The sequence below is a fragment of the Phoca vitulina genome, unplaced genomic scaffold (genome assembly GCF_004348235.1).
Source record: "Phoca vitulina isolate PV1807 unplaced genomic scaffold, GSC_HSeal_1.0 scaffold41, whole genome shotgun sequence".
NCBI classification, from domain to species: domain Eukaryota; kingdom Metazoa; phylum Chordata; class Mammalia; order Carnivora; family Phocidae; genus Phoca; species Phoca vitulina.
Window position 1 is genome coordinate 284,737 of NW_022589744.1, and position 25,952 is coordinate 310,688.

Consider the following 25,952-nt stretch of genomic DNA (forward strand, 5'->3'; position numbering starts at 1 on the left):
CTCCACTAATGCTAAGCCTCTTGCTTAGCTAACTCCTACTCATTTCAACAATTCTCAGCTCAGACATTACTTTTTCTACAAGACCTTTCTAGACCTTTCCCTCCCCACTAAACTGATGCAAGAAAGCACCTGACTGTATTTTTATTGTCTGTTTACATGTATGCATGGCATAAAAGACAGTAAGCTTCTCAAGGACTCTGACTGTATCTTGCTTACATGTGTGGTTCCTCAGGACTAGTACAGAGCTTGGTACACAGTGAGTGCTCATCAAACATCTGCTAAATAAATGAACTTATGGATCAATACAAATCTAACTGCAGAATAAACAGTTCAAAGGACATGTACACAAAGGACGTTTCAAGGTTACTTAGGAAGTGATATGAAGTGATTTAAATTACCTAATAGTTCAAAATTGCACAGAACTGATATAGTCAAAGTAATAAAAAATTTACAAAATGCTAAGTTAACCTTTTCATTTATTAACTTGTTTAGTTGTCAAAGAGGTAGTGTCCTCACATTTATTTTCTTACAGTTTCTGTGGCTCAGGAGCCTAGGCATGGCCCATCTGGGTTGTCTAAAGTCTCACAAGGCCATAATCAAGAAGTGAGCTGGATTGCACTCTCATCTGGAGGCTTGCTTCAATGATCACTGGGATTGTTGGCAGAATTTATTTCATTGCTATTGTGAGACTGAATGTCCAGGCTTCTTGCTATAAAACATCCTCAGTTCCTGGAGAATATTCTCAATTCTTGGCTACATGGCATTCCCAATATAGCCACTTAGTTCATCAAGCCATCAAGGAAAGTCAGTAGGGTGACTCCACTAGCAAGCTGGAGTGTTATGTAACATGATGTAATTATGGAAATGACACTGCATTGCCTTTCCCATAATCTATTGGTTAGAAGCAAGCTGCATGCCCCATATACTCAAGAAGAAGTGATTACACAGAGGCACGAATAACTAGAGGCAGTGGTGATTGCGGGGGGTGGGGGGGAGGGTATTACCTTCCAGTCTGTCTGATACAGGACATTATTTGTAATACTTTTCTACATCCTCAAAAAAAAAACTGCCAAAGAGGCAGTGTCCTTCAAAAAAAAGTAAAAAACTCTGTAGAAGTCATCCGGCTAGCCAACCGAAAACAGATGCTATGAGCAAAAGGCCTCCCTACTGGAATCTAGAAGCATCTGTGTTTTTATGAAAGCCAAGCAGGGTATCTCATTTTCTCATCAAATTAAATTCAATATAAATTCCTATAAATAGTAGCTGTTTACTTACCACAGTAATGCCAAGGGAAAATTCCACAATTTTTCTAACATTGACCTTGCCTCTAGGAAACAATAATAAAAACTCAGCCACTACAGCCATGCAGCTATTATGAAATGAAAATACTACACTGATAGGCAATTTTATATAAGTTCAGTTATCTGAGATCTAGAACATTTAACCATCTAAAGGCTGTAAAATATTTTCACTACTAACTTGAAATGTAAAAAATTATTAACTCACTGCTACTCAAAAGAACAAAAATCTCAACAAATCTTTAATGGAAACTTCAGTATAAGTAATTATATCATTACTTAAAAGGCTCTGAAGCGCAGAAAGAGGATTTGCTTCTCTTCATCAAAAAAAAAAAAGGAAGGATTTAACCAGGTCTCCTCTGGGCAATGTTATACAGTTTTCGAATTTAAATAGCATACTTCCACTGAAAGGTCCACCTTAAGAACTGGATTAATTAGATATATGCTTTATCATTTACCAAAGAATTTAGTAGGGTAAAATAAATAGAAAAAAACGGAGTGTAGTACCTAACTAGAAGAGCTCATTACCAAATAACTGCCCCTACCCTAACTAACTGCAACACTCATGAATGCACTGGTTCTTCCTCTGTGGTGCTTGAGGCCTTGGTTACATCTCTCTAGAGACACACAAATCCCCCACAGGAAAGGGAAGCAGGATGGATAACATGAACTTGCCCAGAGCCAGCTCCACTGACAAGTCTCACTCAACTATTTGTCAGACGATCTTTGCTAAAAAAAAATAACATTTTAGAACTGCACTGTTCAATAAAGTAACCACTAGACAGATATGGCTATTAAAATTAAAATTAAAAATTCCATTCAGTTGCACTAGCCACCTTTCAAGTGCCACATGTGGCTAGTAGCTATCACTGTGGAAAGTTCCACTGGACAGGGCTAGTCTAGAATGGTGTGAGAAAGGCCATCAGTGCTACCTGTCTTCAGGCCTATGGAATCTTACTCTGTGCTATAAACTCCTGTAATAATTTCTGTTAAAATTTTGAAGTTACGTGAGCCTAGAAGTGATGGAGTAGAAATAAGTTAAACATCCTGAAGTTATCTCTCAAAGAGCCTGTAGGGATACTTTCACATTATCCATTTCAGACCAATAACTATCCACATAAATGAGCCTCCTGACATCCCTTAGGGCCTTAAAATTCCTTTACAGATTTATACTGAAAAAGAAAAAAAGCAAGTTCCCATTTTCATCTTTTTTGGGGGGGAGGGACCCCAAAGAAAAATGCAAAGGGCCAACAACACTAAATACTGGCAAAGACATAATACAGTTTCTTATTAAGTTAAATGTGACCCAGCATGTCTATGCCTAGCTTTTTATTCAAGAGAAATGAAAACATAGCCACACTTGTACACAGATGTTCACAGAAGCTTTATTCATAATAGACAAAAATTGGAAAGACACACAAGTGCCTACCAACACATGAATGGATAAACAAATTGTGGTACAGCCATACAATGGAATACTACCCAGCAATTAAAAAGAAACTACGGATACCTCCAACAACATGAGTAAACTTAAAAAACATAATAATGAGTAAAAGAAGCCAAATGCAAAATAAGAGTTCACCGGATATTATGTAAAATTCATCTCATATTCAGATGAAATTCTAGAAGAGGCAAAAGTAATCTAGAGCAACAACAACAAAAGATCAGTCAGTGCTTGCCTGAGTGAAAAGGACAGCAAAGAAGTATGAAGTAATTTTTTGAGATGACAGAAGTGTTTTATATGTTTTTTTTAAAGATTTTAATTACTCAGGGGGCGCCTGGGTGGCTCAGGTCATGATCCTCTCCCACTCCCCCCTGCTTGTGTTCCCTCTCTCACTGTGTCGCTCTCTGTCAAATAAATAAATAAAATCTTTACAAAAAAAAAAAAAGATTTTAATTACTCAGGGATGCCTGGGTGGCTCAGTTGGTTAAACTGGTTCTTTCAGCTCAGGTCATGATCCGAGTTCTGGGATCGAGCCCCACATCGGGCTCCCTGCTTGGTGGGGAGCCTGCTTCTCCCTCTTCCACTCCCCCTGCCCCTGCTTGTGTGTTCACTCTCGCTCACTCTCTCTCAAATAAAATCTTGATTTTATTTATTCATTTGAGAGAGAGAGTGCTCGCAAGCACGGGGGAGGGATAGAGGGAGAGGGAGAAGCAGACTCCCCACTGAGGAGGTGCCCAATGCCGGGCTCAATCCCAGGACCCTGGGATCATGACCCGAGCTGAAGGAAGACACTTAACCAACTGAGCCACCCAGGCACCCCATAAGTGTTTTACATCTTGATTGCATTTTACTGTATATAGGTTATACCTCAATAAAGTTGAGAGATTATGCTCTGATTTTAATGGCTGTACAACCTAATAATTTCCACAGCAAAGATAGGATAAATGCTAAAACTAGAAAATAGAGTTTCGGTACAATTCAAAATGGGGCCCTTATCCCTATATTAACATAGACCTAGACCTTGATACATCCATACTCCTACCTGGTAGAGAGATAGTTAGACTCCGTTCACTCCCCAAACAGTCCTCATCCCAGATGTAGGGACATACAGAACTAAGAGAATGGTCAGACCTACCTCTAAAAGGCCAGTCCAAGGGTGCTGCCCATACTGGCCTGCCAGTCCTGGGCATAGGAAGTGAAAGATGAAGGATAAAACCTGCAAGTCCTTCTGGCACAAATGTCCCATACTGACTGTTAGATTGGTGATTCTTCCTCTTGAGAAGAGTGAGTAAGGATTTTTTTTCCCTGTAATAATTCTTCCCTTAAGAGGCAACCAAGTTTGATATAAAGTTCTACCCTCCCTACAGGCAGGGATGGAAAAGAGAGGAAACAGGAAGAAATGTGCACCCACCCATACATACACAACAATAGAACTAAATGAGATAATCCTCATTTACTGATGCAGAGTAAATACTCAATGAATCTTAGCTATTATTCTAACTATCCTAAAGATATTCAGTAATAGCAACAACAACAACAACAACAAACAAACAAAAAAACACAGATGCCTAAGCCTAAATAAATGCCAGAAATAGGGGTGTGGCTAAAAGAATCTCAACTATGCAGCCGTTTCAAAGGTCAAGGTACTTCTGTGTGTTATTGACAAGGGAAAATGTCCACAATATAGTGGTACACTTTTTTTTAAGTTACAAAACTGTGTGTAGGGTAAGCTTTTTTTTAATAAACAAGATACGCATAAATTACTGATACTGATAAATTAACAGTAGCTACCACTGAGGAGAAACAAGAAGGCATAAGGGAAACACTTACACTTTTCACAATTCTTTTTTTTTTTTAAAGATTTTATTTATTTATTTGAGAGAGAGAAAGAGATAGAGAGAGAGAGCATGAGAGGGGGGAGGGTCAGAGAGAGAAGCAGACTCCCTGCTGAGCAGGGAGCCTGACGTGGGACTCGATCCCAGGACTCCAGGATCATGACCTGAGCCGAAGGCAGTCGCTTAACCAACTGAGCCACCCAGGCGCCCACTTTTCACAATTCTAAAATTATTTTTACAATAAATAACACTTGTCTTATGGAGATAATTTTTCAAGTTTATTTTAAGTAATCTCTCCACCCAACATAGGGCTCAGACTCACAACCCCGAGATTGAGTCACTCCCTCTTCTGAATAAGCCAGCCAGGCACCCAGGGAAATAATTTTAAATATGGAAAACTTCTATGTACAAAATTGTTCTCTACAGCATTATTTTAACAGTGATGAATTAGAAGCAACCTAAAAATACTATTTCCAAGTAAAGGCTATGTAAACTACAACATAACCACTTAATTAAATATCATATAACCATCAAACTCCTCGTAATATACCGAGGGGTTTATATCACAGGAACATAAAAAAATATACGTTAAGTTTTACTTTACAGCTTGATTTTTTAAAAGAACAGCAAATCAACTAAATGGAAACACACCAAAATGTAAAAAACAATTGTAACTGGATAATGGAACTACAGATGATTTCATTTCTTTTCATCTTTTTTTCTGCATTTTCCAATTTTACCAAATTAAAATTTTTGTTTTAAAGTTAATTGATGGTGGGGTGCCTGGGTGGCTCAGTCAGTTAAGCGTCCAACTCTTGATTTCGGCTTAGGTCATGGTCTCAGGGTCATGAGATCAAGCCCCACATCAGGCTCCATGCTTCAGTGGTGAGTCTACTTGAGATTCTCTCTGCCTCTCCCCTTCCCTCCACCCTCTCTCAAATAAATAAATCTTTAAGTTAATTGATGGCATTTCATTTTAGACCTCTGTCTGCTTCTGTATAGATAGTTATGACCATACACATTAGGAAAATAACACAAAGGACATGCTTAATAAAGGCCATTGTCATTATTCATGACATACAAGACACTGTGTCTCAACCTTTGTGTTTTTTTCTTCATAATTAAATCATGTTGGTTAAATCTAATTTTGATAATGGTGTGACAAGGATTTTTGTAAATAAAGAAAAAACACTTCTAGCAAACTCAGTAAGAAGCTATAAAATATGGTCTGAAACACGGAGCCATTTGATAATTATACAAAGAGTTACAGATTTATTTACATTGGGCAGGTTAACCAATGACAGCATTAAAATGAGCACTAAATCGTCGTCAGTTAACTGAGTCCTTGGCACTGTGAATAAATAACTTCCTCTCCAAGGCTGCATTAATCTGGGAAAGTTCATCAATGCCTTAAAATAAATTACTTAAAAATTTGGAGAAGTACCTGGAACAATATCTAGCACATGACAGGGACTCAGTAAGTATTTGTTGAATTTTTTTAAATTTTTGGAGAAATATATCTACAAAGTTGAAGAAAATTAATGCCCATCTAAGCAGATAAATACATAAAATCAAAAACTGCTATAAATAGGAAATAGACAACAGGTTCCCAGTACAACAGAAACAAAAAATGCTTAAAGTACTAGAAAAAAGTTTAGCAAAAATGCATAAGACCCTCATAAAGAAAATCAATGGAAATACATAAGAGAATATCCATATAAATGTAGAGAGAAATATGATGTTACTGTATGCAATGACTCAATATTGTAAGGGTATCAGTAACTCCAAATTAACCTATAAATGTAATGTAATTATAAGCAGAATCCCAATGGGTCATTAATAAATTCAATCTAAACTGCAACCCGCCAAGTAAAATACATTAGAGGAGATGGGAGGGAATTTTTTAAATTTGTTAAAGTAACCAGGAAAACTTTCAGGAAGAATGAGGGAAACTGGCCCTACCAGACATCAAAACATGCTATATACAGTAATTAAAACAAGATGGTACTGGTACAAAAACAAACAGTTCAGGGAGTAGAACCACCAACCCAGAAATAGAATTAGATATATAGGAGAACTCAATATACAAGACTGACAATCAGTGGGGGAAACTATTCAATAATGGTGTTGATACAACAGACTACCCATTTGGTGGTGGTGAGGGAGGAGTGTTAATAACAATAGCTAATATGTTTGGGGAGCTTTATTATGAGTCAGGCACTGTTTTAAGAGCTTTACATACCTGCAAGCATCACAGCCCACAATTCTTTATTACTAAAATCTAACATTACAGTTGACCCCTTGAACTACATGGGTTTGAACTGCAGTTTTTTTATAAATACATTACAATATTATAAATGTATTTTCTCTTCCTTATGATTTTCTTTCCATACACACACACACACACACACATATATATATATATTTTTTTTTTACATCAAGTAAACTCTACGCCCAACATGGGGCTCAAACTCACAACCCCATGATCTAGAGTCACATGTTCTACCAACTGAACGAACCAGGTGCTCCCCCTTATGATTTTGTTAATTTTTTCTCTAGCTTAATTCATTAAGAATACAGTATATAGTACGTACAGCATACAAAATAAGTGTTATTCAACCATTTATCAATAAGGCTTCTGGTAACAGACTATTAGTAGTTAAGATTTTGGGGAGTCAGAAATTCTAAGTGGAATTTCAATTGCACAGGGAGTCAATGTCCCTAACCCCTGTGTTCTTCAAAGGTCAACTGTATCTGCCTCACTCTAGCTACTGCTTTTGTTTCTCACAACACAAGAAAATTACTTCTCTCTAAATGATTTTTTTAATATGATTCATTCTGAATACTGCACACTTAGAAGAGAAAAAAATTCTAATTTTAAGATGAATAACATGAAGGGCGCCTGGGTGGCTCAGTTGGTTAAGCGACTGCCTTCGGCTCAGGTCATGATCCTGGAGTCCCGGGATCGAGTCCCACATCGGGCTCCCTGCTCTGCAGGGAGTCTGCTCCTCCCTCTGACCCTCCCCCCTCTCATGCTCTCTCTCTCATTCTCTCTCTCAAATAAATAAATAAAATCTTTAAAAAAAAAAAAAAAAAAGATGAATAACATGAAGATTGCACATTTTCATCCTATAGGTACCTCCAATATAATTCAAGCATGTAATATAGTTTCATTTCATCACCTTCAAGGATCACAACATTACACTGTTTGTTAACTTCAGCCATGGTGGCACCCTGATCTTGGACTTCTAGCCTTCACAACGGTGAGAAATAAATTTCTGTTATTTAAAGTTACCCAGTCTCTGGCATTTTACTATAGCAGCCCAAAGAGACTAAGACAATTTCATACAACATACAATTCATCATTTTAAAGTGTACACTTCAGTGGTTTTTACTATATTCACTGTTGTGCAATCATCACCACTAACACTTCCAGAACATTTCCAGCAAACTCCAAAAAGAAACCCTGTACTTATTAGTAGTTTAGTCCCAACTCTCCCCTCCCTTCACCTTCTGATAACCACTAGTTTAACTGTCTCTATAGATTTGCCTATTCTGGACATTTCATATAAACAGAATCATAAAATCTGTCATCTTTGTATGACTGTCTTCTTTGACTTAGCGTAATGTCTTCAAGGTTTTCTATGTTGTAGCATGTGACAGATCATTCACATTGTATGAATAGACCACATTTGTTTATCTATTCATCAGCTGATAGACACTGGGTTATTTCCACTTTTTGGCTATTATGAATAATGCTATGAACATCCATGTAACAAGTTTATGTATTAAACATGTACTTTCAACTCACTTGGTTATATACCTAGGAGAATTGCTGAGTCATTCTGTTTAACTTTTTAAAGAACTGCCAAACTGTTTTCCATAATGACTGCAGCATTTTACATTCCCACCAGCAGAGGATAAGGGTTCCAATTTTTTAACTATAACCAACCTAATGGGTGTGAAGTGGCACCTCATTGTGGTTTATTTTTCTTAATGCTGGGGGTGGAGCCTAATGCAGGGCTTAAACTCACCACCCTGAGATCAACACCTGAGCTGAGATGAAGAGTCAGACGCTTAATCAACTAAGCCACCCAGGCGCCCCTCATTGTGGTTTTAATTGGCATTTCTCTAATGACTATGATGTTGAGCATCTCTTCACATGCTTACTGGTCATTTGCACATCTGGTTAGGAGAGATGTCTATTCAAATCCTTTGCCGATTTTTATTTTTCCATTGCCTGTTTTTAAACTGAGTTGTCTTTTAATGTTGAGTTGCAAGAGTTCTTTATATATTCTGGATACTAGACCCTTATCAGATATATGATTTGCAAATATTCTCTCCCATTCTTGGGTTGTCTTTTCACTTTATTGATAGTGGTCTTTGATGCATAAAAGTTTTAAATTTTGATGAAGTCCAACTTATCTATTTTTTGTGCTTTTGTGATATCTAAAAGAAAATCACTGTTTAGCCCAAAGTCGTGCAGATTTTTACCAATGTTTCCTCCTAGGAATTTTATAGATTTAGATCTTTGATCCATTCTAATTTTTTGTATGTGGTGTGAAGTAGGGGTCCAAATTCATTCTTTTGCATGAAGATATCCAGTTGTCCCAGCATCATTTGCTAAAAAGACTATTCTTTCCCCATTGAATGGTCTTGGCATGCTTGTTAAAAATCAATTGACCATGAATGTATGCGTTTACTTCTGGACTTTCAATTCTATTCCACTGGTTTATAAGACCATCCTTACACCACCGTCACATCATCTTGATTACTGTAGCTTTGTAGTAAGTTTTGAAATCAGGTGTGTGTCCTTCAACTTTGTACTACTTTTTCCAATTGTTGTGGATTCAATGGCTTTGCAACTCCGTATGAATTTTAGGAGCAGCTTATCCATTTCTGGGGAAAAAAGCAGTTGGAATTTTGATAGGGATCACATTGAATTTAGAGATCAATTTGGGGAGTATTGCAATATTAATAATATTAAGTCTTCCAATCCATGAACACAAGATGTCTTCCCATTTATTTAGATCTTTCTTTCAACATGTTTTGTAGTTTTTAGTGTACAAGTCTTGTACTTCTTTGAACTTATTCAGAAGTATTTTATTCTTTTTGATGTTATTGTAAATGGAATTGTTTTCTCAATTTCATTTTCAGATTGTTCATCGCTAGGGTATAGAAATGCAACTGATTTTTGTGTAATGATCTTGTATCCTGCAACTTTGCTAGATTCATCACTTGTCAATTTTTTAGGGTTTTCTATATATAAGATCATGTCATTTGCAAGTTGAATTTTATTTCTTTCTTTCCAAACTTTTTTTTTTTATCTTACTTAACTGCGTACCTAGAACCTCCAATGTCACACTGAATATAAGTATCAAGAGCAGGCATCCTTATCTTGTTCCTGATGCTAAAAGGGAAAGCTTTCAGTTTTCACAAGTATAATGTTAGCTGTGGATTATTTTGTTGAATTTTGCTTGTTGAACTGAATTTACAGAGTGCCAACTCAAGGTTGCTCCGAGAATCTAACAAGAAAAGATCTGTGAAGGTGTTTTCAAAACTGTAAAATACCATTTAGTTTAAGATATCCTTATTCAGTAACTTCGTGCTCTCACTCTAAAAAGTTATCTCTAAATGTTAAAGAAACGAAAACAATTGTTTGTGAACATCTCTTTTTAATTCCCGACATCCTGATGAAAGTTTAGCACCTATGTTCTTTTGAAGGGTGAAGAGGAAGAGAATAATCTTTGGAGAAGTAATCAGAACAAAAATAGAAGGACTAGAGCCTCACCCCAGTTTAAGAAAAAGAACTACCATTTCTTTAAATAAACTTTTATTGAAGAAAAACATACCTACAGGAAAGTACATATGTTAAAGTGTTTGGCTCAATGAATTTCTAAAAAGTGAACACACTGAGTTCAAGAAAGAGAACACTACCAGCCTCCCATACTTCCCCCTCCTAGTTACTAGCCCTTCACCCCCAACTACAGATAACCAGTATCTTGTTTCTATCACCAGAAATAATCACAGTTTTGCCTATTTTTGAAACTTTATATAAACAGCATGTATAATTTTGCATATGACTTCTATCCCTCAATGTTATGACTGTGAAACTCATCCATACCGTTGCCTGCAGCACTAGTTTATTCATTTTCGTTGCTTTTTATAGTATATAATTATATGAATATGCCATTATTTATCCATGAGTTGTCTCCAGTTTTTAATTATGGATACTGCTGCTATTAGCATGTTTGTACATGTTTTTTGAATAATATATGTATGCATGTCTATTGGATATACATCCCCCCACACACAGCCTCCAGCAGATTGTTGGGTCATAGCATACACATATATGTTCAGCTTTAGGGAATTTTGTCTAACATGTACAATGTGGTGTTTTGATATAAGTATACTTTGTGTAATGATAACCACAATCAAGCTAATTAACATATCCAGCACCTCACCTTGCTACCATTTTCTCTGTGTGTGGTAAGAACACTTAAGATCTACTCTCAGCAAATTTCAAGTATACAATTTATCATTTTTAACTACAGTTACTATGCTATCTAGCATTTTAAATTGTTTCTTTTTTTTTTTTTTTTTTTAAGATTTTATTTATTTATTCATGAGAGACAGAGAGAGAGAGGCAGAGGGAGAAGCAGGCTCCCAAGGAGCAGGGAGCCCGATGTGGGACTCGATCCCAGGACCCTGGGATCATGACCTGAGCCGAAGGCAGACGCTTAACCATCTGAGCCACCCAGGTGCCCTTTAAATTGTTTCTATAGGAAGATCACTTAGAATACCAAATTCACTATATTGCAGGAAATAACTATGCTTTCTTTAATGTTTGAAAATTGGATACAGTTCAAGGTATTAAAGGGAAGAAAAGACAATAATCCTGAAATCTCGAAATAACAAGGTTGAATATACATTTGGAAAGAAATATGGGAAAAATATCTTCAGCAATTTGTTAAGGAACTAAATTGGAAAGCACAATATACCAAATCAAACCTTCTTAACTTGCATACATCAGAATCACTTGGAGAATGTGTTAAAGGAGATTGCAGGGCCCCACCACCAGAGTTTCTAATTTAATCGGCCTGAGGTAGGGCCTGAGAATTTGCATTTCTAACAAATTCTCAGGTGATACTGAATAGCTGGTCTGCAGATTCCACTTTGAGAATCACTGTATTAAGTAAGGAGAAATAAACTTCATAAAAACAGAAATACCTATAGGTTCCTTTCTTTTTACAATTAAAAGGTAGGAAAACGGATTCAATAATGCCCTTAGGCCATTTCATCATTTAATCTGATAAATACAATTAAGTTTATTTTGATGCTTGATAAGTAGTAAATTGATTGGGAGGCTTTATATATAAAAAATAATAATCAGACTCAGTATCGGCACTTGGAGAAAAAAGACTAGCATGAAATCCAGCAGCTGTTTAAAGTTAGATCTATGCCATGTTATTAATAACCTGAATAACAGAATAAACATAAGTACAGTATTCAATAGCTTGACAAAGAATGTAACATTAAAATTCAAACTACATTGTCCAAAATGATGATTTATTAAGGTATTCAGAAATAAATGTTCATCCATTCACTCAACAATCATTCACTGTGTAATACCTCCACACCAGGCTCTGTTCCAAACAGTGAGAACCACGTCTTCTATCATCTCACAAAATGTTGTCAATATTATTCTCTAGGAGAAAAGTAACTAGGATAACTAAATTTTTTAAATTCCCCAACACTGATGTTCTTTGGAAGACCTAGAATTATCGATAATTGCTATTTTCATTGCTTGTCAATCAAGTAAGAAAGTGTTTGTTCATATGCACATAACACTAAAAACACTTTACAATATTTAAAAATCCACCAGCAAAACCCTAAAATATTCTTTTATTATTTAGGGATTTTAAAAATAAGTGAATGTTGGATTTCAAAAATGACAACTTATTTCTTACTTTAATAATTTTCCCATTTTCTCCATTACCAAAGATCTATATGGCTAGTGCAGAACACGTGAGAACTTTAGCATTTCATTCTGAATTTAGCAGAGAACCAAAATACCCTGCATTACTCACAAACAGCTGATGCTAATTCATTTGGTTTCAAATCTGTAGAGCACAAAGTTGTGATAAATTATTAGTATTTTTTGGCTTAACATCAAAAAAAGGAAAAGAAAATCAGCTTTGTAGAGTAATTCAGCTGAATTTTATTGAAATTATCTTTTATCTGCTCTTGTAAAACAAAGAAAAAATGTAGGTCAAAATCAGTAGCAATAAAGATAATTTTATTTCCTAAAGATTTTTTATTTTTAAGTAATCTCTACACTCAACATGGTGCTTGAACTCATGACCCTGAGATTGAGTCGCATGCTCTACTGACTAAGCCAGCCAGGACCCCAATAAAGATAAATTTAAATTTAAAGATAAAGATATTTTTTAAAAGAGGAATGATTACTTTCATATGGAAATGCCAAATAAAGAAAAATAAGGAGGAGGCAAGAATAATTTTAGCATATAGCAAGAATAATTTTAAAGCTATCATACAATATACATAACATCAAATAATAAATTATAAAATTTATAACATGATATACATTTAATATAATATTAAAGCTATTTTAATTAAAACAGTGGCATTGGTGCACATATAGGCAAACAGAATATGAACCACAATAGTCCAGACTTAGGGTGGTTATGAAACAGAGATACAATTAAAAATCAGTGGGAAAAAAAGGATTCAATAAATGATATTGGGACAACTGGCTAAACATATGGAAAAGATAAAATTAGCTTCCCAATTCACACCAAACACAAAAATAAATTCCAGATGAATTAAACACCAAATTGTAAAAAACAAAATTTTAAACCTTTAAGATGAAAATCTTTTTGACTTGAAGGTAGGTAAAGATTTCTTTTAGGGCACCTGGGTGGCTCAGTCAGTTGGGCAGCTAACTCTTGGTTTCGGCTCGGGTCATGATCTCAGGGTCCTGGGATTGAGCCCTGAGTCAGGCTCTATGCTCAATGGGAAGTCGGCTTCAGGATTCTCTCTCTCCCTCTCCCTCTCTAAATAAATTAAAAAAAAAAAAAAGATTTCTCTTAAAGCACACAAACACAGTAATCATAAAGGTAAAAAATGGGTAATTATAGCTATAATAAAATTTAAATCAAAAACTCTATATAAATATGAAAAGATCACCACTGTCTGGAAGAAGCTATTTACAACTAAATAAGAATTAGATTCCAAAGCATACCTTACTCCCCCCAAAAGGAAAACTCTACAAATCAACTCTTTTTAAAGATTTTATTTATTTGACAGAGAGAGACACAGCGGGAGAAGAAACACAAGCAGGGGGAGTGGGAGAGGGAGAAGCAGGTTTCCCGCCAAGCAAGGAGCCTGATGTGGGGCTGGATCCCAGGACGCTGGGATCATGACCTGAGCCTAAGGCAGACGCCCCTCTACAAATTAATTTTTTAAAAAAAATACTAACAGCTAAAAGGTAAAAATAGGCAAAGTTTATACAAAGGTGATTCAGAGAAGAGGATATCCCAATGACCAATATGAAAATTGCTCATCTCACTAGTAATTAGGAAAAAAAAAAAATACAAATTTATTTTTTCTAAAGATTTTATTTACTTATTTATTCATTTATTAGAGAGAAAGTATGAGGCAGGGGAGGGGCAGAGGGAGAGGGAGAAGCAGGCTCCCCGCTGAGCCAGGAGCCCAATGCGGGGGCTGGATTCCAGGGCCCTGAGATCATGATCTGAGCCTAAGGCAGACACTTAACCACCTGAGCCACCCAGGTGCCCTGAAAAAATGCAAATTTAAACAATAAGATTGTTTACACGTATCATATTGTAAAAACTAAAATGTCTGCAATGTTAAGTGCTAGAAAGGACATGAGTAACACACACTCATACACTGCTGCCAAGAGTGCAAACTGGTATAACTAGGTAAAGACAAAGGTAACTTACCACCCAGCAATTCTATGTAGCAATTCTACATAGGATACGTATCTAAGTTTCTAGACATATATCCTAAACAAACTCTTACATGTGTATGTAAGGAGACATATAGACGAATGTGTACTCCATAAAAAATAAAATTGGAAGCCATTTAAATTATCCTCAGAATGTATGGGGATTAACATAACAATTAAAAAAATTTTTTAAAAAATAATAAATTATCCTCAGATAAGAAAACAGATAATTGTGGTATAGTCACAAAATAGGATACTACACAGTAAACAGAATTAACTGGCTCTCGATATATCAACATGACTAAATTCCAAATGTCATTTTAAATTTAAAAACTGCAGTTTGCAGAAGGAAATATACAGTATGACATCATTATATATATTTTTAAAACACACAAAACAATATATTACTTATGGGCACAAACATAGGTAAATGTGAACAGAAAGGATCTATACCAACTTTAGAATAGTGGTTATTTCTGGGAAAGGTTAGTGAAATCAAAAAGAGATACGAAAGAGATTCAACTGGGTCTGTAATGTTTCATTTCTAAAAATTAAAGTTCTGAAACAAATATCACAATATGTTAACACTTAAATCTGGGTGGTGAGCATATGGATATATTTTATGCTATTTGCTGTACTTTTCAACATGCTTGAAATCTTTTTTAAGATTTTTTTTTTAAGTAATCTCTATATCCAACGTGGGGCTCGAACTCACAACCCCAAGATCAAAAGTTGCATGCTCTTCTGAGTGAGCCAGCCAGGTGCCCTATGCTTGAAATCTCTTAAAGTATGTATAAATTATACTTGTTTAAATGCATAGAGCTTCTAGAAATACTTACAGTCAAGCAAGGAATAGTTTCCATCATAAAAAATAAGTTGGAAATTATGAGATTAAATCACTAGGAAACTGAAGACAGCATAATGTAGGCCTCAGAGCCCATTCAGGGGTATTAATACTGAATTGTGAGAGAGGATCTCCTTAAGAGACTCTTACCTAAGATACCATACCCAGAGTATGGACCCTTAAGAACTGCACTATAGCAAGTGTCTAGTATATTGCTAATGCAGGTATTTCCAAGGGTTCACTGTTCTGCCAATTCAAGAATTTTCAACAGTACAATAATATACTTTCTTTTTTTCCCCCAAGACTTTATTTATTTATTTGTCAGAGAGCACAAGGGGGGGGGGGGGCAGCAGGCAGAAGGAGAAGCAGGCTCCTCGCTGAGCAAGAAGACCCATGTGGAACTCGATCCCAAGACCCTGGGATCATGACCCAAGCCAAAGGCAGACACTTAACTGAATGAGCCACCCAGGCGTCCCCAATAGTATACTTTCACCTTATACCTTTGCACCTTGTCTTAAATACTTGAAAAAAGAATGCATCCATTTTAAGCATAAATTCCTTTTGTTTCAAAAAGAAGCTATTTTAATAGTGCTAAAAAGAGTTCAATTTTAGTTTCTAAAACATACTGCACTTGAAGACACTTTTTAAAAACTCCACTAAAGTAACATGCACAAACAATAACTACTGCATATAAGATTGCAGAAAGTTGGTATGCATTGGATAGCAGAACTCTGACTTTATGAAACAAGACTACAAAACATTCTGTATTGTTTGGACTCGTGGTATTGCACATAAGGATCCCCAATTCAGAACTTGTTCCAAAACTACCTGAAGGTCGATTATTTGGTAAAGATGTCATACACCCACAAAATGTTTTAAATGGCTAGGTTTCTTGGGGCGCATGGGTGCCTCAGGCATTTGAGACTCTTGGTTTCAGCTCAGGTCATGATCTTGGGGTCGTAGGACAGAGCCCCACGTTGGGCTCCGCGCTCAGCAGGAGTCTGCTTCAGATTCTCTCTCTCCCTCTCCTTTTCTCTCCCTCTCTGTCCCTCCCCACTCACGCTCTCTCTAAAATAAACAAAATCTTTAAAAATACATGCATACATACATACATAAACTGCTAGGTTTCTAGACTAGGCTACAAGTTATTGATACTAAATATACTAGCCTGCCTCGTCAAAACATGAGATTAGTTAAATTTTACCTCTTTCTTTTTTTAAATTTTTTTTAAAAGATTTTATTTATTTATGTGAGAGAGAGAGAGAACGAGTGGTGGGGAGGGGCAGAGGGAGAGGGTGAGAGAGAGAGAGAGAGAGAGAGAGAGATGCAGACTCCCTGCTGAGTAGGAAGCCCAATGCGGGGCTCGATCCCAGGACCCTAGGATCATCTAACATCTTTCTATAGCTCATTCAACTCCTAAAAGAGTTCTCTTGCTTAGATTCCTATTTAACATCATCTTACTCCATTCCTTCACAACAGATTACCTCAAGGAGGTGTAAGAATTTATGAAGAAAGTGATCCATTGGCTTTACTGGCATTTCTGTGTGTATTTTCAGAAAGGCACTGCTGAGTCCCCAGGAAGTGAAATTTCTGGCAATTTTAAAAGACAGAGTACAAAAAAGTTCAGGCAATGTGGAAAGCCTTTCTTTTTTTTTCAGTAACCAGGTGGTGGTGGTGATAGTAGGGGCCAAGAAAGCAATACCAAATAGAGCAGCTTTACTAAGGAGCCTCTATACTTAGAGTCAGCTCTCCTAAACATTTAAGGCTGTATTTCAGATTCTTTCTTTCCTCTACTGATTCTACGATTCCAGAGAAGCTGGAGCATAAGAGTTCTGGTAGACAGTGTGGAGGCCTGGGGCAGTGGTAGCCATCTGTATGGGGAGCTCATTTATAAATGAGTCTGTATTAAATGTAAGTAATAAGAATTAGAACTATAGAATCTGCTTTATTACCAGCAAAAATTTAAGACAGCCAAGAACACTTATTACCTAATTCAATCTTTGGAAAGGCCAAAGGGAATCAAGTACGTTTAAATCGATTCATCATTTATTATAAAACGTATCCAACTTACAATTCCATATTTTTTTCTCATATAGTAGCTACACTAAAGAAGATAATGACAAAAATTATTTTCTTTCAGGTTCTTTGCTTTTCAGATTAGGAGCTTCAAGATATTTTAGGGATTAATCAAGTTCTGATGACCTAGACGCTATTTATTGAATAATATCACACATTTTATTCTTCAGCTAATTTCCCAGATGAACTAAACATGATGCTCTCTTTTGCCCAGAAAAAGCAAAGGACATACAGACAGGTTACTAATGCTACCAGTGATACATGTGATATAATGATACAGTGAAATAAAAAACCCTTCAATTACACAGTGAATATAAATACCATTTACAAGATATCAGAATGCCAAAATTAAACTAACCAAAAGCAGTAATAAGTCAAAATAGCTTTTCTCCCACAAAAAGGAAATTCAGAACTCATTTTAAAAGCATCACAACAAGGCTAACTCTATTTGTTAAACAACAATAAGTAGTTACTAGGAAATTATGGTTATCGGAAAAAATAAGACAATCAGGGATGGGCAAAGGTGTTCAGATTTTCCAAAAGATAGAAGGTAGTTTTTGAAAATTAAACTTTGGCAGCAACCTCCAAAAGTTCTAGGTAAGGTAAATCTACTCTTCTCTAGACCCTTGCAACTAAATTGGTGAAGCAGGTAATTGTAGCAAACTGAGCTGAATTCATATCCTGACCCTGCTTCTTGTTAGTTGTGAACCTGGCAAATTAACGAGCCCCTAACTCTGAGAAAAATAATATTAATACTGCCTAGCTTGCAGGGTGGTTTTGTCAGGATTAAATGAAATATGTTTGTATTTAAGTAATGGTACCCAAAGTATATTGATGTGTATCAGTCTAGAGGAAGGTCTCTAACAGCATATTCAAGGGCTATTTCTGACCCATCTTATTCTCCTTATTATCAATGACTTGAATGTAGACCAGAAGTCATGATTTTAAACCTACAGGTGAAAACAAAATCGGCAGACAGAGCTACTATGTTGCATAACATGAAAGAATGGAGAATCAAGAAGACCCTGAACAAGTAGTAAATAGGCCCTGACCTTAAAAAAAAAAAAAAAAAAAAAAAAAAATTGTAAAGGGGATAAATGTAAGGTTTTATACTTAGGTTCAATAAAACTGCACAATACATAGAATGGTGTGGGGGAGCCAATTTTAAAAGAATAGGAGAGTTTTAATTGACTGCAAGCTCATTATGAGCCAAGAGTGTGATTTACTGCAGAAAAAAAGCAAATACCCTGTATTAATAATGGTAGTGTCTAGCTTGAGAGATTAAGAGTTCAGCATATTCTTCACTAATCACTGTGTTCCACTTGGGGCACATTTTAGAAGAAACACTGGCAAAACAGCGTTTCCAAAGGAAGGTAACCTAAGTGATGAAGGGTTTGGAATACAGAATATTTGAGGAATTGGGGATGTTTAACTTGCAAAAGAGAAAATCTGAGCGAATGTGTAACCTGTCTTCAAATATATGAGGAACTATCATATGGAAAAGGAATTGTGTTTAGTTCTATGTAGCTCTAAACAGCTAAAAATTATATGGAACTCCATATAAAAAAGACCTTTCTAACATGACACTAAAATGGGTTAGCTTTAGTGGTGATGCACCCTCTACTGCTAGAGTATTCAAGCAGAGATTAGATTAGTTTCATTTTAAACAAAAATGTATTGAGCACCTAGGTCTGAGGCAGTGTGCAAAGCACAGGTGATGATGATGAATAAAAAACTAACATGGTCTCTTCTTTCATGGAAGATAAATGGTAAAGGCAAATAACCACACCAATAAATTTAAAATGACAAACAGATAAATCTCTAAGGAAAGGAATACAGTTAGTTCTTCAAGAGCATATAACAAAGGATCATGACTTGTGTGGGATCAGAACAGGCTTCCCTTGAGTAGATGAGTGATCTTTGAGTAGGAGGTAAATGGTTGGGAACAGAACATCACAAAGAAAGGAAACAGTACGTGCAAAGACCTTGTGGTAAGAGAAACTACTAAAGTTCAAGGAACTGAATGGTTTATATAACCTGAGCATAGAGAGTAAGGCAGTGAGTAGAGAAAAGCAGGAGTAGAACCACAAAGGGCCTTAAAGGCCCAGTTTGGACTGATCTCCCAAAAGTAACCTGATGCTATTGAGGTAGGGGTTTAAGTACCAACAGGCAGGGGAGGAAACAAGCAATGTGGAAAATGCTGTAAAGAGACCTCTAGTGAGCTTCCTGAAGTAGTCCAAACCACAATGATGGTAGTTTGGGGAAATGAGGTGGAAATGAGGATGCAGAGAGGCAGAGAGATTGAAGAGATTTTTAGGATATTAAAATGACAGAACCCACATGACCAGTAGTCCAGTGGGTTAATGGGTATAGTTTAAAGCAGCAATGCCCGGGGCACCTGGGTGGCTCAGTAGTTAAGCATCTGCCTTCGGCTCAGGTGTGATCCCAGGGTCCTGGGATCATCAGGCTCCCTGCTCTGCAGGAAGCCTGCTTCTCCCTCTACTACTCCTCCTGCTTGTGTTCCCTCTCTCACCGTGTCTCTCTCTGTCAAATAAATAAATAAAATCTCAAAAAAAAAAAAAAAGGCAGCAATGCCCAAGCCAGATTCTTCGGCCCTAATAATACCCTTTTAGGGAAGGGGTGGGGGTGGGTGGAACAGAACTCAGTGATGAATTTTACTGGGGGGTAGAGGATGTGGTGAGAGAGAAGTATAAAGGATGACCATGACCACCACCACCACAACCACCACCTCCCCACCCCCCACTGGTTTCCAGCCTATGGATGGTGATGCCATTCACTGAAACAGAAAACAGGAAAAGTACTAATTAGGTGAGCTAAGATCATGGGTTTGGATGTAAACTGTAGAGTTTGAGGTGCCTCGATTTTTAATAGGCAGTTTGATATATTGATCTGGAACTTAAAGGATAGATCTGGACTGGGAGTCAAATACTGAGAATCACTGGCATATAGATGGTAGTTGAAGCTGTAGGCTTAGAAGAGATTGCCCAAAGAGAAAATGGAGAAGAGAGCCTTGAGGAATATCTGCATTGAGTAACAGGGTAGAGGAGGGTGAGTCTGCAAAAGAGACGTATGAGTAAAAACAGGAGCAAGGCTGCACAGAAACCATGGGAAGAGTGTTTTCCATGGAGGCTATGGTCAACAATGTCAAATGCTGTGGAGACATCCAATCAAAGAATGAAAAATGTTAATTAAGTTTAGGAGCACGTTTCAGTGGACTGATAGGGCCAGAAATCAGACCGCAGTGGGCTGAGGGGTAAGTAGGTGGTAAGCAAATGAAAGACGATAAATGTACACAATTCTATCAAAATATCTGGCTGAAAAATGGGAAGAGAAAGGAGACAACTGTGGGGGTGGAGGGAGGGTTTGTCTTAAGGTGGGAGAAGCTTAAGTATGTTGAGAGGGAACAGGTGAATGCACAGGAGTGGGGGTTCCTTGGGCGGGAAAAAAAGAGAATCTAAAGCATGGTAGAGGAAGCAGCCATAAATAAAAGGAGAGGCTATGGGGAAAAGGAAGAGAAAGAGGTCAAATTAAATGACCTTTAAGGTCTCTTCTCACTCCATCATCTCAGAACTTACAATTTCTTTTAGATAGGACATTTGCATGCATGCGTAAATCTATACAAACTTGTTCAAATACTCCAGTATAAATAAACCAGTCAAGCACATCCTTATCCCCTAGTGACGCAGTTAACGTCCCCAGGTTTATGACCAGTGTAATCTCTGGGCAGGATCCATCCCTCAGAGAGCTTTTAGCTCAACGCACACTGCAGTACAGCACAGAACCAGCCCTATCTCCCCTTACCAAACCCACACTACACCGCGATCTTAAGAGGCTAAAGGAGGAAGTAAAATTTAAAACCCTGAAACTATAACATAACCTGCTGCATTCAAAGCGACTGTCATTCATAAAAACAAAACGCGACACCCCCCAATGCATCCCCACTCCAAGCTGAAGACATTCCTGCCTGTTCCGACAGTGACAGGTCCCCCAGGTGGCTGGGGTTTAACACTAAAAGTCATTTGCACCTCCTCCTCCTTTCACAAGACCTTTCACTCAAATGGGTTCCTAATGATCCTTCCCACAGCCCTCGCCCCCAACGCAGCAGACGGATACCCCGCAGTTATTCCAACGGCTGCACCTAATAAGCCCTAGCAAGGGGGTGCGGAGAAACCCCCAGAGCCCGTCCGACCGGGCTGGGACCGCCACAGTCCTGCGGCTGGCTTGGGGGACGCGGGTAACAAGCCCCAAAGGATGGGAAGGGAGAATTAAAGGAGACCCAGGAGACCCATGGTAGTGAGGGGGTCACCTCCCCTCGAGCTTCCTTAGGGGGATGGAGTTTCTGAGGAAGGCTAATCCCCTGCCACCGCTCCCCCTTCTTACCCTCAAACCCTTCTCTGGCTTGCCGCCCTCCAACCCCCCATCTACTCAGACTCACCCCCCCCTCCCCTGGGCCGTCCGGACGTCAGAGTGCCCGCGAGCCCGGGACCCCCGCCTCCAGCCGCAGGTTCGGGGCCGGCACTCACCCGACCCGCCATCTTCGCGGACACGTCCGGCTCCGCGGCTGCAACTGGGCGCTTAGTAGAGCCCGCCCCCGCCGCGCGCGCGCGCGCGCCCGCCGCCCGCCCTCGCGCAGGCGCGTAGCCGCCGTGAGGCCGCGCGCGCGGCCGCCAAGGAGCGGGCGGGGCGGCGGCGCCATTTTGACCGGTAGTTGCGAGTGCTGTGACTTTGTATTTTTTCAGAGCTCCTGTCCGCCGGCAACTTTCTCAAGGGCTTCTTTTGCGAATCTTGTCACAGCTGGCCGGTTGCGCCGGACTTTGTAGCAAGGCCTTTGATGTTTTAATCCCTTAGCCCTGCTTCTCTTTGCCCGCTGCTGCTTGCCCAGTAATGGCCTCTCTCAGCCTTTTAACTTTCTGCTTCCAGACTCACTGAAATGTGAAAATGTGCGTAAGAGCACCCGGCGCGGGTACTGGCCTGCCCAAAGTTGGTTCTGAATTCAGGTTCTGCGTGAATTCAAGCTTTTCTCTGTGGGCAAGCTTGTACCTAGCTCCTGGAAATTACCAACGTTGGCATTTATATTTAGCTTATATGTAGCCTGGAAAACTCAGTATTTTCTTCAAATTTAAAAGTGAATTGTGATTGTTGCTATACCTTTATTTTCTACATTTTTTATTTCATTATTAAGTGTATTTATTTATAAAGGTAATTTTTTTTTTTTTTAAAGTATAATTCCCCAGTATTGTTTCAGTTTAGACAACACGGCGGAATTTGAATGAAATATGCCCAAAATTCGTTCCGTTTTTTACCTCGATGTTTCTACTATCCCATTTCCTCACTGGAGTCTCAGAATAGAGGATAATAATAATTAGAATAAATAATAACAGCAGCAGCACCCTGCAAGAAGAGAGATTCTGCTTAGCAGATTCCCTGATGCTTTTATTGCCCCTGCCGCTGATAGCTTGTATTTCTCTCCGTATTTACACAAGACAACGAGAAACAACAGGATTTTTTATCTTTAATTTCTCACAGCTGATTAGGAAAAAGTAGTTTTTCCAACATGAGCAAAGGAAAAAATTAGAAGAGCTGGGCATGCTTAGCAGTTTAAGATTGAGAACAAAAATCAGTAAGTGACCTGAAGGCGGGCCAGGGACAGAAGAAACACAATCAGGCCAGTTTTATAAACTCTCACGCTGTGCCTGAGAACCACATTGCTTTATTGGGCAAATCAGATGTTAACTAAATCAGTGGATCAGAGTTTATCAGGAAAACAGAACTAATTGAACTCTGATCTATTAACTTGCAAAAGCTACAAAACAATGAGAATGAATTGGAGAGCCTGGAGGTGTAGGTTCTTGTCCCTTTTCTTGCTCTGCCTACTCATTTGCCATATTTCAACCTCTCTGAGCCCCAGTTTCCCTGTTTGCAAAGTGAGAGGTATAATTAGGTGAGCTTAATGGTTGTGTCTTACATTTTTTGATACTTTGAATTTGAATCTGTAAATCAAAGAGATTTACCAAACAGATCCAGAAGATGATATTGGTTCTCAGTCCAATGACCTGACATTATTTTCAAGGCCAGAGAATAATGCAAATATATTTACACCACTGGTTTGTTACTAGGTAAAATAGATTGCAAGGGAAAATGTCTAATCTCTCCAACAGGGAGGAATACTTACCACCTAGGAAAGACAGGCTTGCTGGAGAGGTTCCAGTGTGTCTGTTTAGAGCGCGTATTCCCATGATAAGCCAACCTCTGTAGCATCTCGCAAGTGGTATAAATTCAGTAGCATCACGTACGCAGTCCTACAGGTCTGTCTACCAAAGAAACCAGGTAGACATGAGCTCTTGCCCTTAAGGTGCTTAGTATCCATCTGGAGCAGAAGGATTCTGAGACATTGGTACAGGCTGTCACAGTGTCTGTGCCTCCCATCTGTGCCTTACTCTGATATTCAAGGTTATCTTAGAAATAGTGGAGCTGTTTCTGCATTACCTTTGAGCAATTCTTACAGTGATAGTGATGGTCTATAGAGAATAAATAGTTTGCTGCCCCAAATCCTCACCCCTTTTTCTGGCCACAGTTCCTCCAGCTCATGCAGCTTGGAAACTGTCAGACAAGGTGCCCTGCCATCCCCTGGCCCAGGAGGGAGCACAGAACCCAAGCTCAATTAATCAGATGGTTCTCTCCCAAGCAACTGCAACCTTGACTATCCTGAGGAAGATAGAAAACAGTGAGAGCTGATTTACTGCAATGGTGACACCTTGAAAAGACCATGAATTATCTAGACCCCTGGAGTTTATCTGGTTTCTGTCTTCTCAAAATCTGGCTGTCCCTCTTTGTCTTCATTTGTTTGTCAATTTCTTTTTCTTTCCCTTCCTCAAAAAAATACCTCCCTCAGCTCTTCATTGATCCTGAAATCTTTTTAATATGCTTTTCTTTTACAATGAGAAAGTAGGTAAGACAGCTAACAATGATTTAGATTTACCCTATTTTTTTAAAGTAATCTCGATGCCCAACATGGGGCTCAAACTCACAACCCCAAGATCAAGAGTCACATGCCCTACTGAATGAGCCAGCCAGGTGACCCTAAATTTATCCTGACGTGTAAATGACTAACATAATTTTCTAAGGGCTGCAAGGCTTTTTAGCGAGGCAGGAGGTGGATGAGGTGAGACTAGGGATAGAGACAGAGAGGAAAGGGGTATTAGATACCTCGAATGAAAGGACAAAAGATCATGACATAATAATGAATTAGATATAGCAGTATCTAGGATAAATAACAGTGAGGAATGGGGGTGGTGGTGGTAAGGGTTTGATCAAGATCAGTTCTTGTTAACATGGCCACTGTGTGACCCAGTGTGATGGTTAATGTTATGTGTCAATTTGGCTGGGTCACAGTGCCCAGATCCTTGGTCAAACATTATGCTGGATGTTTCCATGAGGATATTTTTAGACGAGATTTACTGATGAATCCCAGACCTGTACCTCTGAAACAAATAATACATTATATGTTAAAAAAAAAAAAAGGAAGAAGAAGAAGAAGATAGTAGGAAGGGAAAAATGAAGGGGGGGGAAATTGGAGGGGGAGATGAACCATGAGACTATGGACTCTGAGAAACAAACTGAGGGTTCTAGAGGGGAGGAGGGTGGGGGGATGGGTTAGCCTGGTGATGGGTATTAAAGAGGGCACGTACTGCATGGAGTACTGGGTGTTATACGCTAACAATGAATCATGGAACACTACATCAAAAACTAATGATGTAATGTATGGTGATTAACATAACATAATAAAATAAAATTTTAAAAAAGATTTACATTTAAATCCATGGATTTTGGGGCACCTGGGTGGCTCAGTCGTTAAGCATCTGCCTTCGGCTCAGGTCATGATCCCGGGGTCCTGGGATCAAGCCCTGCATCGATCGGAGCAGGAAGCCTGCTTCTCCGTCTCCCACTCCCTGTGCTTCTGTTCCCTCTCTCGCTGTGTCTCTCTGTGTCAAATAAATAAATAAAAATAAAAAATTTTTTTAAAAATTAAAAAAAGTAAATCCATGGATTTTGAGTCCAGTAGATACTCTCCATAATGTGGGTGGGCCTCATCTAATCAGTTGAAGGCCTGAATTAAATAAAAGGCTGATCTCTTGGGAGCAACAGGAAATTTTCCAGCAGACTGCCTTCTGACTTCATCTGCAAAATCACATCTTCCTGGTTTCCTAGCACACTGCCTTTGGATTGGAACTGCAAATCTTTTTTTTTTTAAGATTTTATTTATTTATTTGACAGAGAGAGACACAGCGAGAGAGGGAATACAAGCAAGGGGAGTGGGAGAGGGAGAAGCAGGCTTCCCGCTGAGCAGGGAGCCCGATGCGGGGCTTGATCCCAGGACCCTGGGATCATGACCTGAGCCGAAGGCAGACACTTAATGACTGAGCCACCCAGGTGCCCTTAAATC

General features: G+C 38.4%; 1 protein-coding gene across 1 annotated transcript in view; it reads right to left on the reverse strand.

Annotated features, from left to right (window-relative positions):
* Nucleotides 1-22,131, reverse strand: part of NSF (N-ethylmaleimide sensitive factor, vesicle fusing ATPase) — a 142,549-nt gene extending 120,418 nt beyond the window's left edge. Inside the window, exon 1 of the mRNA XM_032429921.1 lies at nucleotides 22,033-22,131. Coding sequence (XP_032285812.1) covers nucleotides 22,033-22,044 — 12 coding nt within the window. The 5' untranslated portion in view covers nucleotides 22,045-22,131. The remainder of the gene's footprint in view (nucleotides 1-22,032) is intronic.
* Nucleotides 22,132-25,952: the final 3,821 nt, after the last annotated feature.